Here is a 14,714-nt window from a genome sequence, read left to right on the forward strand (position 1 = left end):
AAGGGGGTGCAACTCAATATTAGGAAGGTGTTCCTAATGTTTTGTACACTCAGTGTTTATAACTTTGTTCTCACCTGTAGTCAACATACTCTCCCTCAATAGCAGAAGGAACACATTCACTTCCTGTAGTTCATGTGACTCTGTGTTTAATGATTTCTACCATCCCATCTGCTCACTCATGCTCTCCCCTCACTGGTAAATCTGCCCTGTCATGTTAAGCTTCAGCATAAGGGAAATGAGTCAACACTCTCACTTCCCATTTGATTTAGCTGACAAACATTGGGAGAGAAGGCAAGGGAGTCAAATATAAAGACTGGGACACAGGTTAAAGAGGACACAGAAACTCTAAACTCGTTTGAGAAGGAGGCAGCTTTCATTTACCAGCTGTATAACAAGACATCAACAAGGAAATACCCCACAGGTAAATTATCACCTCTTTCACTGACTTGTTTTTTAATAAACTGTAACAGTTGGTCACATTTGGGTAATAATGTTATAACCACCATATAAAAAATTCTGGATTACAGACATGGAGACAGTCAACTCGGGACAGAAAGATGATATGCAGAACCTTGGCAGGTACAGTAATTTTGTAATGAATGTTCGATATGTTAACTAGATTATTGTATTTCAGACCAGGTCAGGGCTGATATATGGTAAAGTAAAGGTATTGAACATACAGAACACAATTACTAACTGCTCACATTGACTGTACTCAGGTAAATCAGGATGTCCTCCTTCTAATGTTCTCCATCTCTCCTCAGGGATTTGTCAGAACAGATAAAAGCAGCGACTAAAGAGATCCATGTCAGGGCAGAAAACACCCAACTGATGCTGAGCTATCAGAAGGGACAGATAACTCTTCCGCAGTACAAGGTGAGAAAAGCCCATCTGAGAGTGAATTAAATATCACTTGCCAAAATAATTTACAGTGGTTTTCATAATATGAACTACCTAGAATGCCTTTTGTTTAACTTTCTACATAGTCATAGAAAATGAGCACTCACTGTGTACTAAGTATTAATCTGTAACCCCTCTTTTCCATGGCAGCTTCTTCTGTGTTCCCTCTATGAGATCTACAAAGCACTGGAAGAGGAGATGGATAGAAATGCTTCCCACCCAGGTGTCGCACCAATATACTTCCCCCAGGAACTGGCCCGACTGGAGACACTAGAGAGAGATCTGGAACACTTCTTTGGACAGGAGTGGCAAAAGAGAGTCATCATTCCTGCTGCAACACACAGATATACACAGAGACTTCGCAAGGTACAGGCTATAGATATACCAACATGCAGGGTAGGCACACTATCTTAATTGTGTACCTGCTTAGTAATAACAATTTATTTGTTTCCCTCTTCAGATTGGTGAAAGCAATCCTAAATTGCTGGTGGCCCACGCCTACACCCGTTACCTAGGTGACCTGTCAGGAGGACAAATTTTGGGGAAGATTACCCAGAAGTCAATTGGGTTAAGCAGCGGAGAGGGACTGTCGTTTTTCTCCTTCCCCGGAGTGTCAAGCCCTAACCGCTTCAAGCAGCTGTACAGGAGCAGAATGAACAGCATCGAGCTGACCAAGGAGGAGAGGGATGGGGTGCTGGAGGAGGCTATCATGGCCTTCGAACTCAACATCCAGGTGAGTGAAAGGGAAGAAGAGTGGAAGCAAACTGGGTAAGAATATAGAAAATTGTTAAGACTCCAGCCACCCAAGTCATATACTGTTCTCTCTGCTTCTGCACTGCAAGGGGTACCGGTGCATCGAGTTTGACACCAACAGGCTCCTGAACAGCTTCTAACCCCAAGCCATAAGACTGCTAAATAGCTAACAAAATGGATACACAGACTGAGTTGACCCTTGTATTTCATTTTTGCACCACCTCTATGCACACTCACTGACACTCCAACACAGACACAAACACTCACTTCATAATTTGCTCACACAAATAATATGCACATACATTTATACTGACTCTACACACACGCACTCAAATGCAATCATATACACTGCTGCTACTCTGTTTATCATATATACCTACACATATCTACCGATATCACTCCAGTATCCATGCACATTTTAGATATGGTTCTGGAACCGACTGATCCTGTATATAGTATGCTTTCTCGTGTTCTTGTTTTTGGTCTACTTTATTTTTAGTATTACATTCTTATTTATTACTGCATTGTTGGGTTTAGAGCTTACAAGAAAGGCATTTCACTGTGCTCGTGCATGTGACATTAAAACTAGATAAACATAACTGTGCAGAGGAAGTGAAACTGGGAAGGTCTAGTCAATGTGTTACTGGGTGCCATCGCCATAGCAGATTGTGTACGTCTTGTTCAATGAAGACGTCCTGTGTTCTTTCTCGTACAGGTCTTCAATGATCTACAGAAAATGTTGAGTGTCACAGAGGAAGCTTATGGTAAAGTACAAGCTCGTATGCTGATTGGAAATGTGATCTTTCACCTTCCTTTTTTGTTATAAGAAAGTATTACTTTGCTTTTGCAGGGGACCAAGAAAAGGCCGAGACGCCAGCTACCATCCCCTCTTTGTCCATCGTGCAGTTGTCACTGGGTATTTGTGTTGCTTTAGCAACAGTCGGAATGGGTATCTATGTATTCTAAAGCCTTGAAATAAGTCTTAATGTAGTTGACAGAATCACTTCACTAGTCATAACCACCTAAGGGTGTGTGCATTTACAGCACTTGTCATGACTGTACTTTTACATGCTTAAGGCAATCTTAAAATGACAATCGACATGCTGTATTAATTGCAATTCTGTGTACATAGTACATTTCATTAAAGATGATGCACACCATTTCAACATAAGAAATGTCTAAATAAAGAAGTTTGCCATTTATTTTCAATACAAAATACCTTCCACAAGTAATGATTTAACATTAACAATCTTTAGGACAGTCTCATAACGCTTCTCTTGCCCCAAACAATTCAACAATACAGTTCATCCAAATTGCCTCCATAATTTGTTAAGACTAAAAAGAATAGACCCCAAAATACTTATGAGAGCAATAGAACAGTAAATAACGGTTGTTGGCATAACTTGGCAAAGCAACACATGAAAAGGTAGACATCAGTGGCTCTGTGGTCTAAGATGAAGACGTATCGACGTGACTTCATGAAGACGTCCACTGGCTTGTGAGGAAGAGTGAATTGAGGAGACGCCTGTCCCTTCTACTATTTACAAAGCCCAACGTGACTTAATCTTAGTGCGTATGCATCTTTTTGAGAGACTACTTGACTCTGTAGAGCACCTTCCTCTGCATGCGGTGCTGAAGCTCTCCCCTCCTCATCATCAGGTGAAGGACCTTGTAGATGGCCTGCTCTGGATACTTCTGTATATGGGAGAGGGTAGAGAGAGATTCTGGTCAGTGGACAGGTAAACAGGCTACAGGGCAACACGTAGGCCAACTGAGGACAGCACTGAATCATATAGACAAAGGGCCAAACATTCCAATGCCCAAAGTACTTTTATGTATTTGACCAAGTGGTCCCGTCTCTGTTCAAAGTAGACTAGTGTAACTGACCTGCTTGGTGAAGTCCTGGACGATGCTGTGCTCGGACACCTGGGAGCCAATGGCAAAGCGTCTCTTCAGCTGCTTCTCAACACGGGAAATCATCTCCTGGTCCTCCTGAGTGGTGAAGCCCTCCACACCCGAGAGGCTGCCGGACAGCGCAGCGTCCAGTGTGGACACCTGGAAGAGCCGCAGGGCCTCGTCCACCTCCTCCTCTCCAGCCACGGCCTGCAGCTTCATCTTGGCCAGGGACTCAGAGATGCGCACCACCGCCTCCAGCTGCCTGCAGGGGACCACGAGAACCAACAATTATGACACTGAAGATGGACAGTATCCTGACTGGTAATGACGTTGGCAGGTGAAGTACCATATAGGTACCTGATAGTGATGGGGATGGAGGCTCTCCTGTCGCTCTCCCTCTCATGTTCCCTCGCTCCACTCCTCATCACCACGTATCTGTTCTTCAGCTTTTCAGCTGCCGCCGCAGACAGACGTGGGCCGCATTTCCTGTCAGGGCACATTTGACTGTTACAAACCAAATCCCTCAATGTGTACATACTAGTGTGTAGTATTGTTTCTCTGCAAGTAGAGTTCATGAACTCCATCTCAACAGAATCTAACATACACAGAATAAATCTGCTGATATAAAGGAGTTTAAGACTCACGTTCTGGCATAGGCAATGTACTTCTTCAGTGTGGCCAGTGTGATCTCTCCCTCCACACCCTCCGTCTGAGTATGAGCACTGAGATGGACGTTCATCACGTGGCGGGCCAGAGTCTGAGAGAGAAAAGAAGGTCAATAGTGTTAACACTGTGCTAGCCTGGGCCGTGCTCACAATCCCTGTGCATAAACCTTCCTCCCACACACACACACAGAACAGACTAAAGTGTGTTCCCTCACCATGTCTCTCTGATGGTCGTGAATGTCCTTGATGATAAAGATCATGTCAAAACGGGACAAGATGGTAGGCATGAAGTCGATGTTGTCCTCTCCCTTGGTGTCGTCCCAACGGCCAAACACAGAGTTAGCAGCGGCCAGCACCGAGCAGCGGGAGTTCAGGGTGGTGGTGATGCCAGCCTTGGCAATGGAGATGGTCTGTTGCTCCATGGCTTCATGGATGGCTACTCGGTCATCCTCTCTCATCTGAGAGGAAGGAGAGACACAGTTAAGCGTCTGCAAACAAACTAGTCAAGTATTCAGCAATTGATGTACTTCTGTCCATGTTTCCTTACCTTGTCAAACTCATCGATGCACACCACCCCACCGTCAGCCAGCACCATGGCTCCTCCCTCCATGATGAAGCCACGGGTGACGGGGTCCTTCAGGACAGAGGCCGTCAGACCAGCAGCACTGCTGCCTTTACCTGAGGTATACACCTGACAGAGGAAGAGAGAGAGAGGGAAGATACAGGTTAGCGCTTTCGATAGGGGTCACTAGCATGCTGATAAATTGTCAGCAAATGACATTCATCTTTGTAATTCTGGAATTCATCTTTGTTGAGGGAGTGTCATGACTGCTCTGAAATATATATATATATATTTTTCAATTTATATCAATTATATATTCAGTCATCAAGCACATCCTTACCCCAATGGGAGAGCACCTCTCCACAAACTTGAGCAGCTGAGACTTAGCAGTACCGGGGTCTCCCAGCATTAGCAAGTTGATGTCTCCTCTACGGGTCAGCCCGTCAGGCAGCCTGAGACAGGAAAGGTCATTATACATACACACTGGAGAAAAATGTACGCACATCAAAAATCTATTCGAATTCCACATGCCATTTCCAATGGTTATGACTCACCTCTTCCTGGAGCCGCCGAACAGCAGGCAGGCGATGGCCTTTTTCAGGTCATCACTGCCGTAGATGGAAGGAGCGAGGGAACGGGAGAGGGAGCCGTAGACGTCGGGGGAGGAGGCCAACGCTCTCAGCTCCTCCTCTTCCTGAGGGGAGACTGACCCTGTGGCCCCACGACCTGAGAGACAAAGATAGCATTATATCTATAGTACTATTCCACATAGGACATAATGTTGGATAAGTAATCGAACCTCTAGTAGCCTTATCGTGCCTACCTGCTCCCTCTGTGTCCTGCTGAATGCCCACCACACGGAGGTAGGAGGAGCGGATGCCCACACCTGCACTTTTATCTCTGCCCTTGCCCTTAGCTTGGGCCACCTTCTTGATGGAGTAGATCCCCATAATGGTCACTCTGTTCCCAGGGACCACACGGTCACACAGGTACCTGAGGGGAGGCAGAACATGAGCTGTAATGTGGTATGTACTCGTCGGTCTCACTTTGCACTGTGTGTATATTGGGCATGTGTTAATTGTATTTAATTGAGAATATTGAGGCACACAGACAATGCTGTGTGTGTGTGTGTTACCTGTCACAGTAGAGCTGCAGGTGGCGGGGCATCTCTCCGTGTGGCACAGCATCTGGAGACTCCTGCAAACGGAGGGTCTGGAAGTCCACACAGACACAACGGTCTGGAATGATGAAGTAGGGATCTATAGGACACCTCACCCTGCCTGCCTGCTCACTGAGAGAGAGAGAGGTGTTAAAGAATGAAATCACACACGATGATAAAGCAGATGATTTCACACACACAATGACTTGATGCATTTTTTTCATGCACTGGAGTGTACACAAACACCCAACTCAGAGGGTTGCACTCACGTGTTGCACTTTCGGGGAAGAGCGTAGCCCTGCAGGCCTGGGGGCATGAAGATGTTACTGATGACGGAACGACAGCCACGACACTGCAAACACACCCTGGTGGCCTTGGCCCGCACAGCCGTGGCAGAGATGACAATCCCAGGGACTTTCACCAGCCTGGACACCTGCTCCGACTACCAGAGAGAAAGAGATGGAGAGTTCAGAGTCATGGCATTTTACATGGATGGGAAATTGAGGGACATCTTTCATGCCACCTTCTACATGAACCAACTGAAAGATGAAAGGCCCAGCATTGCATCCTCAGAGACCTACCTTGAGGTTGCGGATGGAGGCAGGATGGGCATCACTCTTCAGCATGACCTGGATTTCCTGCACTGTCTCCTCTCCCAGGGGCCTGGGACGGGTCACCTCATCAGCCACCTCCTGGGCAGCCTCCTCCAGCTGTCAATCATAATGTGAGGGCTCAGTTTAAAGGGATAATTTTCAGATATAATTATTGGCCAAATAGAATACAAGATCAGCATGATAAGATCAGCAACAGAAAATATAGGAATCCATCAAATCCATGAATTATTCAACCTGCAATTTCTCCAATTAAAACTCCTCAAATTATTTGTCTGTTATTAGTCTATTCAATCTTCTCACCAGCGGCAGGTTCTCAGAGGGCAGCTTGTACAGGCAGTCTGACAGGTCCTCGTCAAAGCTGGCCAGGTCTTCCATCTCCACCTCCACCCAGTACTCCCCCAGGGTGTAGTGTCTCTTAAGGTCATCTCTACACAGCAGAAAATGTCAACAATACAACATGAACAATAAGATATATAAATCGCTTAAAACAGAATGCGAATATAATCATAGGGTAAAACAAACGAAATACAAACTCAATCACAGGACCTTGAAGAATCTAACTTTATTCCTTCAAGACCATTGTGGTGATCAGTGGTAGTTAGCTAACGTTACAGTAACTGGCTAACTAACTGTTAGCTAACTTAACGTTGGGCATTTGTGGAACATCATACCAACAGGCGGTAGCCATCGACAATGACTTCGTGGCACTTAATACAATCTCTAGTTTACCTGTATTTATAGGTGAAACCGGTGCGGTCGGTCCCAACTCTGAATTGCCGAAGAAATTCACGGAATCGTTTCTTGATCTGGCTCCGTTTCACTCCACCTTCATCCCCGGGTCCATCTCCACCGCCGAAGCTGTCACTGTAATAAACTCCAGGGTCGTCGAAACCAGACATAATGCACCGATTATATCTACAAAGTGCTATAGATTATGTTTAATAATCCTAAAAGCAACCGTTTTTGGTGATTGACGTCAATGATCTTCTGTGGACAATGAATTCCACGCTGACTCTTTCGCGGCAAATAAAATTCGTCACTTTCCCGCGAAGTCGAACAGTGACGCTTTGCCATTGGGAGATATGATCAACGAGTGATAATGATTGGCTGAATACATTGCAGGAGGCGTGTCCTGATTGTAGAAGGGTGGGACTTGCAAGAGTTTGTGGCGGGAAAAGAACAAGGAAATATATATATATATTATATATATATATATATATATATATAATATATATATATATATTATATATATATATATATATATTATATATATATATATATATATATCAAGCCAGGGACATTGTGGTGCTACAACAAACTGGAACAACAACCCCGTTCGTTGTGTTTACAAAGTTACTGTTGATGCAAGCACACGTTTATTGCTCTAAATGAAGACAAGACTTTAATATATCTTCTAGCTTACCCAGTATTACAACCATATCTAGCTAGCGCCATTGGAAAATACCAACGTTTTGTTAAAAGTATTTTATTCATTCAACTTCAACACAAAAGCAACACAAATAGCATTGACCACAATTGAGCATCATCTGTAATACATTACCCTGTATGTAATAAATTATCTTTGTCACACTGTCACTCATAGGCCTCCTGTGTAACCTGTAACCTCAGTCCAAACTCTGCAAGCTGCTTGTCTTTTAACTTGCTTATTGGCAGCAAAATGATCCACAAGTTGTTCTATTTAAGACACAACTCCATGCTTCCTGCCTGTCTGTATGAAAGCATCCACAGCTCGGTCAATGTCCTGGTCAGTGTGGGCCGCTGAGATCTGGACCCGGATTCTGGCTTTGCCCTTTGGTACCACTGGGTAGGAGAACCCAATCACATACACTCCTGTGGGAGAAAGAATAATGGGTACTTGTAGTAGATAGACATAACACTGAAGACTACGGTTCTTCAAGAAAAGGCCAGACTAATTCAAATGAGTATTTTTTTCCAGCCCTAGAATTCAAGCAGTGTAGTTTGCTGCTAATAAACTCTTAGGTCTCTGATTGTTGTCAGCTCCCATTTTGTGAGACAAAATTGTTGAATACAAAATACCAATGAGAATATCTCTGTCTCCCTCTACAGGTTGATGTGTGTCCATTCATTTGTAATTCCACAGAAATCTTTTGGATCAAGCTTTTCAAAAATAGTTAAATTCTATAAAATGAGTGGACAAAAAATCCAGAGTATTTCCGACCAATATACAGATTGTGTTGTAATGTTTGATAATGCTTGAAATGTGCTTGTGCTCCATTCATATTCAGCCTGAACAGTTGCCTCACCTAGTTTCAGCATGTCATCAGCCATCAGAGAGGCTAGTCTGGCATCCCCCAGCATCACAGGACAGATGGGGTGGTCAGAGCCTGAGATGGTGAACCCAGCCTCTGTCATTTTGTTTCTGAACCTACGAGAGGGGGAGTGAATAAAGACATTACAGAAATAGCCATCGTTACTTATACAGTATCAATGCCTTCAACTGTCATGGTTGCTAACTGGGTTATCTGGGAAACAGGTAGTGCTCTTGAAACTGTAAACATGTGTGGAAGGACACCAGTGGAGGCTGCTAAGCAGAGGACAGCTCATAATAATGTCTGGAACGGAGCAAATGGAACGGTTGATACTATTCCACTCCAGCCATTACCACGAGCCCATCCTCCCCAATTAAATGTGCCACCAACCTCCTGTGAAGGATACAGTAGAGATGAAAGATGAAATAAGCAAAAGTGTTGAATGCAGAATAAACACAGATCTTGTCACTTTTTCAGCACAAGACTAGTTCATCTCATGGTCATTCAATTGCGCTCATACGTATTTTTCACAAAGACCAACACAAAAAGGTTTATCTGTTTTTGTCCGTGCTCCTATGTTAACCATTCCATAAGCTTAGATGGTGTCTACCACATTCACCAAAACAGAGGCCCCGATTCCCACCTCATGGTTTTGTCCCCGACACTCTGGGCAATCTCATTGGAAGCGAGGAGCAGCTCGACAGCCCGGGTAGCGCAGCCCACGACAGGAGGGGGTAGGGAGTTGGAGAACAGGTACGGACGAGAGCGCTGCCTCAGCAAGTCAATCAGAGGTTTAGGACCCACTGTGTACCCACCTGAGAGAAAACAGATAGAAAACCCATATCCACCTTAAACAGTGCATTCGGAAAGTATTCAGACCCCTTGACTTCTTCCACATTTTGTTACGTTACAGCCCCCCCCCCCCCAAAAGTCTGAAATATCATATTTGCATAAGTATTCAGACCCTTCACTCAGTACACTTGAAGCATATTTGGCAGCGATTACAGCATTGAGTCTTCTTGGGTATGATGCTACAAACTTGGCACACCTGTATTTGGGGGGTTTCTCCCATTTTTCTCTGCAGATGCTCTCAAGCTCTGTCAGGTTGGAAGGGGAGGGTCGCTGCACAGCTATTTTCAGGTCTCTCCAGAGATGTTTGATCGGGTTCAGGTCCGGGCTCTGGCTGGGCCACTCAAGGACATTTAGAGACTTGTCCCAAAGCCACTCCTGCATTGTCTTGGCTGTGTGCTTTGGGTCGTTGTCCAGTCGGAGGTCCTGAGCGCTCTGGAGCAGGTTTTCATCAAGGATCTCACTGTACTTTGCTCCGTTCACCTTTCCCTCGATCCTGACTAGTCTCTGCCGCTGAAAAACATCCCCACAGCATGATGCTTCCACCACCATGCTTCACCGTAGGGATGGTGACAGGTTTGCTCCAGACATGACACTTGGCATTCAGGCCATCTTGGTGTCATCAGACCAGAGAATCTTGCTTCTCATGATCTGAGAGTCTTTAGGTGCCTTTTGGCAAACTCCAAGCGGGCGGTCATGCGCCTTTTACTGAGGAGTGGCTTCTGTCTGGCCACTCTACCATAAAGACCTGATTGGTGGAGAGCAGCAGAGTTGGTTGTCCTTCTGGAAGGTTTTCCCATCTCCACAGAGGAACTCTGGAGCTCTGTCAGAGTGACCATCAGGTTCTTGGTCACCTCCCTGACCAAGGCCCTTCTCCCCTGATTGCTCAGTTTGGCCAGGAGACCAGCTCTAGGAAGAGTCTTGATGGTTCTAAACGTTTTCTATTTAATGATATGATGGAGGCCACTGAGTTCTTGGGGACCTTAAATGCTGCAGACATTTTTTGGTAGCCTTCCCCAGATCTGTGCCTCGACATAATCCTGTCTCTGAGCTCTACGGACAATTACTTCGCCCGCAAGGCTTCGTTTTTGCTCTGACATTCAATGTCAACTGTGGGACCTTATATAGACAGGTGTGTGCCTTTCCAAATCATGTCCAATCAAATGAATTTACTACAGTTTTTTTTTAACCATTTTAGAATAAGGCTGTAACACAACAAAATATGGGAAAAGTCAAGGGGTCTGAATACTTTCCAAATGCCCTGTATCAATGTACATTTTCAAGTTAGTTTTGTCATCCATTTATGGAGTTCAATTACACAGCCTACATTGTCAATAGTGACATTTCATAACTATTGAGAACATTCAGTACCGTTATGCAACTCCATATATGAGTCGAAACAAAGGGAAACCTACCAGCTGCGCCTCCCAGTGCTTTTCCCAAAGTAGAGTTGACAATGTGAACCCTGTCCATCACTCCCAGGAGCTCATCTGTGCCTCTGCAAACAAAATGTAATAACACTATTGGTCCACATAATTGGCTACGAAACCATCATCCTTTTTAGTTTTCCTAGGCATAATTACATCAGTAAAGTTCTAGCATCATTTCTCCATCTGTCCTTTTTTCTCTCCACCCGGACCTTCACTCACCTGCCTCGTGGGCCCATGAAGCCTGTAGCATGGCATTCATCAATGAAGACCATGGCTCCATACTGCTCTGCCAGGTCACAGATCCCCTTCAATGGAGCCATGTCACCATCCATGGAGAACACACCATCCGTGACAACGAGGCGTAGACGAGATGACTGAGGAGGACAGGGAGCCATGATGACCAGTGACGCAAACACAGCCCATTAACACTAAAATCAATTCAGCAACCTTTATTTACCCATCACTATGGTTTCAAGCTTCATGGATTTCAAGATGATTCAGCATAATAAGCTTCATGAAAGGTGGAGCCCTTAATTTAAAAAAGATACTGTGCAATCATATTCTAAGAAATATGTGTAATGGCTGAAGGTAGTGCAGGTATTATGATGGGGAAGACAGGGTTTAGAAATCCTCTAGCTGGAAGATGGACAGCAGATGATGCCTGTCTTACTCCTTACCCCGCTGTCATTATGGCACATAATCACCTCAAGGAGATTATTATTTCAATGCGTGTATAGCACCCTCTTTACCTGGGACTCTTTCAGCTGGGTCTCCAAGTCATTCAGGTCCATGTGTTTATATCTGAACCTCTTGGCCCGACACAATCTGATCCCATCAATAATAGAGGCATGATTCAGCTCATCAGAAAGAACTGCATCGTCAGGGCCCAACAGAACCTGACGTAGAAAAAGAGTGCATTACTACTTTACGATTGTTTAATACAGTGGCACAGAAAGTGTAAAGACAGACCATGCAACAGAATGTATAAAACAGTTAATCACATGTTAATGTATTCAAGAATCACAAACCTCAAATAGCCCTGCGTTGGCATCAAAACAGCTGGCATACAGGATGCAGTCCTCACGCTCATGGAACTGAGCCAGCTTCTGCTCCAGATCTTTGTGAATGTCCTGTGGATCATATGGTAATACGAGAATGAGAGGAGACACAATCACAGAGTCATGTGGACTCACACAGAACCACCAGAAACACTTGAGCAAGCAGTCTTTAGGTTACCTGTGTGCCACAGATGAATCTCACTGAGCTCAGCCCAGCACCATACTTCTTCAAGGCCTCAATCCCTGCCTCCACTACCTGGGGATGGCTGGAGAGGCCCAGATAGTTGTTTGCGCAGAAATTCAATATGTCTGTATGGGGAGAGAGAGAACCAATAAGTAAGCATATATAAGCCAGGTTCTCCAGAGGACATGCACACTATAACAATACTGACCCAACTACCAGAGAAAGCTTGATTTACCCGTAACAATTACCACAGTGACCTTGCATGACTGCTGGAGGGAGTATGAGTGAGGGATTTCTACCATTGTGTACTTACTGGCAAATACAGAAGAGTGCCAGCTGTACACGAGAGGCATAAGCCATTCATAAATCAGCACTAGGGGTCAGTCTTTCTCTGGTACACAAAAGTGAACAGTAACAATTTAGTAGTTACGTTGGTGGCAGAAATATGGGTTTAGCAACACCAGCAGCCACCACAAATCACGATAACACTAAGCACACGTAACGTTATAACTTCCAGTTGCCAAGTAGGGCAAGTCTCGGTCATGTAGCTAGCTTCCCCAACACCACCAGGCTGAGATGAATTTCCGCGAAGTTCAGATGGGGGCGAACAAGACTAAGCTATTAGGTAAATTTGCTAGCTAACTTAGCTTGCTACAACTCTTAGCTGTATGCAACAAATTCGACCTGGTTAGACAACGTGGGTAGGCTAGACTTAAATTCCACGGTGCCAACTTCTGCCATGTTTTTCATGTCACTTGAGGACAGCAAAGCATAGGTAGGCAAATCAATATCATTGAAAGTTGGTGAGCTGACCCCTAACTATAACGTCAGGCTACTCACCGCCATGACTGCCGTCCACGTTGATATGAGGACCCTGCTTGGACGTGATTATTCTTTCTCCTTTCCACGTTCCACCAGTTCGGATCGTTTCAAGTTCATGCTCCAGCACCGTTCTAGCCTCGGCGATAGCTGCATAGCCCCGGTTTGAGGTGGTAGTTGAGGGTCTCAAAATATATCTTATTGGGGCACTAATATAACGGACAGCTGTTCGAATAGGCATGATGAATTTCTGTCAAAATCTTTCCAAGCAGTTAACAGGTTGCGACTAGACAGGATAACAACGTAAGGCGTGGCCAAAAATACTGTGAGTGACGTCAGTGGTATGTAACGCACTTGGGCGTATCATGGAGCACCAATCAGAAGCAATGGGAGTATAAGAGATGCTTTCTGAATCTAACCACGTCTCAAAACATATAGCCAAAGACAGTACAGTATGAAGATAGTTTATCCTATCCCTGATCACACTTGTAGGCGACGTTCAGTTTGTCATTTTCACGAGGTTGGAGTAATAACATGTTAAATTACTTAAGACATTGGCTCGAATCTAGGTTGCCTTTAGATTTCGAGAAAATGTACAACTAAGGAATAATGTTTTACTTCTCAAAACCCAAATCCCGGGCTGGAAGTCTCGCGATGTTTCACTTCTGGGTTTAGAAACTGAGTGGTGTAACCAGACTCTGGGCGAGTTCGTTTCACATGGCCAGTTGTCGGTTAAGCGGGGTTCGCACATTTAATTTGCAAGTAACAGAAAGTAACCTACTTCAAATAAAACATTTACATTTTCAATTAAACCTGTAGAAAACCAAACCACTGATATAAAAGATTAGCAACCAACTAAACAAAGCAGTCTCTAAGTCCGTGATTGGGAGTCCCATAGGGCAGCGCACAATTGGCCCAGTGTCATTCAGATTTGGCCGGGGTAGGCAGTCATTGTAAATAAGAATTTCTTAACTTGCCTAGTTAAATAACGGTGAAATAAATAAAACAACTTGTACATAGGATACAGAGATGGAGGTAAACAGCTTATTCTTAAAGAGGCCAAGACAGCAATTTGATTTATACTGAACAAAAATATAAACACGTCGTAACGTGTTGGTCCCATGTTTTATGAACTGAAATAAAAGCACAAATTGGTTCACATCCCTATTAGTGAGCATTTCTCCTTTGCATGCTTACTGCAGGAATGTCCACCAGAGCTGTTGCCAGATAATTGAATGTTCATTTCACTACCATAAGACACTTCCAAGATAATTTGAGAGAATTTGGCAGTACGTGAAAGGGCCTCACAACTGCAGACAAGTGTAACCACGCCAACCCAGGACCTCCACATCCGTTGTCTTCACCTGTGGGATTGTCTGACACCAGCCACCTGATGAAACTGAGGAGTATTTCTGTCTGTAATCAAGACCTTTTGTGTGTGTGTGTGTGGGGGGCATGCTGATTGGCTGGGCCTGGCTCCCAAGCCTTCCCAGGCCCACCCATTTCCTAGGCCCACCCATGATTGCGCCCCTGC

General features: G+C 44.7%; 3 protein-coding genes across 3 annotated transcripts; 1 reads left to right on the forward strand and 2 right to left on the reverse strand.

Moving 5' to 3' along the window:
* Positions 1 to 192: 192 nt before the first annotated feature.
* Positions 193 to 2,843, forward strand: hmox1a (heme oxygenase 1a). The gene is made up of 7 exons (XM_021558210.2): positions 193 to 421; positions 528 to 579; positions 765 to 876; positions 1,051 to 1,266; positions 1,361 to 1,633; positions 2,369 to 2,417; positions 2,504 to 2,843. Exons 2-7 carry the CDS (start codon positions 530 to 532, stop codon positions 2,617 to 2,619), a joined length of 816 nt encoding a protein of 271 aa, XP_021413885.2. The 5' UTR covers positions 193 to 421; positions 528 to 529; the 3' UTR covers positions 2,620 to 2,843.
* LOC110486535 (DNA replication licensing factor mcm5) lies at positions 2,837 to 7,626 on the reverse strand. The gene is made up of 14 exons (XM_021558209.2): positions 7,279 to 7,626; positions 6,850 to 6,976; positions 6,517 to 6,645; positions 6,205 to 6,377; positions 5,912 to 6,067; positions 5,600 to 5,769; positions 5,331 to 5,502; positions 5,117 to 5,228; positions 4,762 to 4,905; positions 4,430 to 4,672; positions 4,194 to 4,306; positions 3,907 to 4,035; positions 3,541 to 3,811; positions 2,837 to 3,348 (listed from the first exon to the last, which is right to left on the reverse strand). Exons 1-14 carry the CDS (start codon positions 7,446 to 7,448, stop codon positions 3,247 to 3,249), a joined length of 2,211 nt encoding a protein of 736 aa, XP_021413884.2. The 5' UTR covers positions 7,449 to 7,626; the 3' UTR covers positions 2,837 to 3,246.
* A 298-nt stretch (positions 7,627 to 7,924) lies between these two features.
* gcat (glycine C-acetyltransferase) lies at positions 7,925 to 13,530 on the reverse strand. The gene is made up of 9 exons (XM_021558211.2): positions 13,202 to 13,530; positions 12,356 to 12,486; positions 12,148 to 12,249; positions 11,869 to 12,015; positions 11,339 to 11,493; positions 11,105 to 11,187; positions 9,484 to 9,655; positions 8,835 to 8,956; positions 7,925 to 8,400 (listed from the first exon to the last, which is right to left on the reverse strand). The coding sequence occupies exons 1-9, from the start codon at positions 13,419 to 13,421 to the stop codon at positions 8,249 to 8,251; spliced, it is 1,284 nt and encodes a 427-aa protein (XP_021413886.1). The 5' UTR covers positions 13,422 to 13,530; the 3' UTR covers positions 7,925 to 8,248.
* Between the last annotated feature and the right edge of the window lie 1,184 nt (positions 13,531 to 14,714).

This window comes from Oncorhynchus mykiss, chromosome 13, assembly GCF_013265735.2.
Source record: "Oncorhynchus mykiss isolate Arlee chromosome 13, USDA_OmykA_1.1, whole genome shotgun sequence".
Classification (NCBI taxonomy): Eukaryota; Metazoa; Chordata; class Actinopteri; order Salmoniformes; family Salmonidae; genus Oncorhynchus; species Oncorhynchus mykiss.

Coding starts and splice junctions, on each gene's coding strand:
- hmox1a (XM_021558210.2), top strand. CDS start 530: ATGGAGACAGTCAACTCGGGACAGAAAGATGATATGCAGAACCTTGGC. Junction 1,267..1,360: donor ATACACAGAGACTTCGCAAG/GTACAGGCTATA, acceptor TTCCCTCTTCAG/ATTGGTGAAAGCAATCCTAA. Junction 2,418..2,503: donor TGTCACAGAGGAAGCTTATG/GTAAAGTACAAG, acceptor TTGCTTTTGCAG/GGGACCAAGAAAAGGCCGAG.
- LOC110486535 (XM_021558209.2), bottom strand. CDS start 7,448: ATGTCTGGTTTCGACGACCCTGGAGTTTATTACAGTGACAGCTTCGGC. Junction 6,646..6,849: donor CCTCTGAGAACCTGCCGCTG/GTGAGAAGATTG, acceptor TATGATTGACAG/CTGGAGGAGGCTGCCCAGGA. Junction 4,036..4,193: donor TACATTGCCTATGCCAGAAC/GTGAGTCTTAAA, acceptor GTGCCCTGACAG/GAAATGCGGCCCACGTCTGT.
- gcat (XM_021558211.2), bottom strand. CDS start 13,421: ATGCCTATTCGAACAGCTGTCCGTTATATTAGTGCCCCAATAAGATAT. Junction 11,494..11,868: donor CCCAGCTGAAAGAGTCCCAG/GTAAAGAGGGTG, acceptor TGTCCTCCTCAG/TCATCTCGTCTACGCCTCGT. Junction 9,656..11,104: donor AGCACTGGGAGGCGCAGCTG/GTAGGTTTCCCT, acceptor GTTTTCTCTCAG/GTGGGTACACAGTGGGTCCT.